At 41.9% G+C, this 1984-nt stretch overlaps 1 protein-coding gene across 1 annotated transcript in view; it reads right to left on the reverse strand.

Annotated features, from left to right (window-relative positions):
• Positions 1-816, reverse strand: part of ATG4A (autophagy related 4A, cysteine peptidase) — a gene marked incomplete at its 5' end in the record, with an annotated part of 10837 nt that extends 10021 nt beyond the window's left edge. Inside the window, one exon of the mRNA XM_010019731.1 lies at positions 706-816. Within this exon, the coding sequence (XP_010018033.1) occupies positions 706-816 (111 nt within the window). The remainder of the gene's footprint in view (positions 1-705) is intronic.
• Between the last annotated feature and the right edge of the window lie 1168 nt (positions 817-1984).

The raw sequence follows: 1984 nt of genomic DNA on the forward strand, positions 1-1984 counted from the left end.
CCAAAGGCTCTGACCAATTCTTAAGAACCTTATTTGCAGCATTTTCTCTGGGCTGTGGCTCAGACAGAGTGGCCTTCCCAAGGGATCCTTCAGCCGATGGAGGTGCCTGGGCTGCCCTGAACACCAGCCCTGCACTGATGGCCACTGCCTTTGCTATGCCACACAGGAGATGCCCCTGCCTGCTCCCTGAGAAGCAAAGGTCATTTCTGAAATCTTTGTTTTATATCATATACAAATATTTCCTATGATTTTAGGTCATATATTTATTTTCACCAAAATACAGCATGGGACATAGATTAATTTATTATTATTATCCTTTTGAAATATTGCTTTAGTTGCAACTAACAGGCTGCAGGCAGCAGCCCTCAAGAGAAAACAACATTAGTAACACTGAACAGTCCCCAAAAGTTATTCCTTTATCTATTTCTCAGGCATTTGATGTTGAGAGGTTGACCTGACTAACGTTTGCTACAAGTACAATCTCTTAGCATGAATTATGGTAGAAAGGACACTGTTATCAGTGTAACAAACTTCCAGTTCGATTACACAACGCATACTGCTGCTTATTGTTGGCTTTTGTTGGTGGAGAAAAATAAACTTCTCTCGTGAGACATTTAGAGAAAGTAAAGAAATCAGGAGCTGCAGCTGCATGTGAATCTATGGATGCTCTACAGATTTTACAGATCATTTTCATTCTAAAGATACCTGTGTTTAGGTGGTGTTGCCTTCCCAGAATCCACACTGGCTCATCGGTTTCTGGAAATTCTTCTAAGTAGTCTGACAAAATAGTGATCTGGTTTTCATACCTAGATAAAACTGAACAGGAATACACAAAATTCAAACTCCATTTTTTCCCTTTGTTCTTTTATGCAAAACTTTGAGTTCTTAGACTGAAATAGCTGTGGCCTTTGGGTCTTCTGAACAGTGCTGCCAGCTGTATTTAGTCTTTTTCTTTAACAAGCTGGTCTGACACTGAAACATCCAATGTCTTAGCTGGTTTTTATTTTGATCCTCAGCAAGTGCTGAGAGAATACCACGGCTGACACCTCGGTTATAAACATCTGACTGGCGCCAGCAGCAGAAATTCAGGATGACTTCACTGAGAGTAAGACTGGATTCAAAGAAACAAGGAAAGGAAAAACCAATTCAGGCATCACAGCATATATACCCATGCTTGAACCTAGATGTACAAAAACTGCTACTGAGAGCGATTATGGCCTTGTGCTTAATGAGAGGCATGTGAAAAGTGTTAGTAAGGCTGGGGTTTACCTTCCTAACTGGAGATTTGAAACACATCAGGACAAAAAAAAGTATTATTGCTATTCTTCAACACGAGGTCTATCTAATACAAAATAACAAATTATAATTAACACTACTAAAAGAAGACAGTTCAATCATTTTTCTTTTTTAGCTCGTTAAAGCAGGGTTTTCTGGAAGAGTGAAACAGGCCTTCAAGAGTAAAAATGAATGTAAAATCACTTCTTTTTGACAACAAATGTAAGGGATATATTGCTGCTAACTCAGAACGTGAAAGCAAACACCATTATGTTTTACTTTTCACATTAAGTGCACATACATACAGTATAAAGAATGAATAATCAGCAGGTAAAGGTCCAAAAGGTATTTAATGTAAAAAACCACACATTATAGCACCCGGGGATGAAGCTGAGCTATAGCAGCCTATTGGGTCTGTCCTACCAAGTACTAGAGATGCAGCTCCTCTGCCCGTCACCGCAGGCAGCTGTTAAAAAACACCATCAACTTCTTCAAGACTGTCTACAGAGCAAAAGAACTGACACGGGGCTCTCGCTTCTCCGCCAGAAAAGTCCCCGCTCACCGCACTTACAGGATGAACTGCCTGAGTTCGAGCCCACAGACACAGACTCTCATCCCTCCACACTCAGAGAAGAGGGCTGCGCCCCGGCTCCGCGGCCAGCGGGACAGAACTGCCGGGGCTTCCCTTCCCAACCCCGCACACCCCGCC

The sequence above is a fragment of the Nestor notabilis genome, unplaced genomic scaffold, assembly GCF_000696875.1.
Source record: "Nestor notabilis isolate BGI_N333 unplaced genomic scaffold, ASM69687v1 scaffold30558, whole genome shotgun sequence".
In the NCBI taxonomy this organism is placed as follows: Eukaryota; Metazoa; Chordata; class Aves; order Psittaciformes; family Psittacidae; genus Nestor; species Nestor notabilis.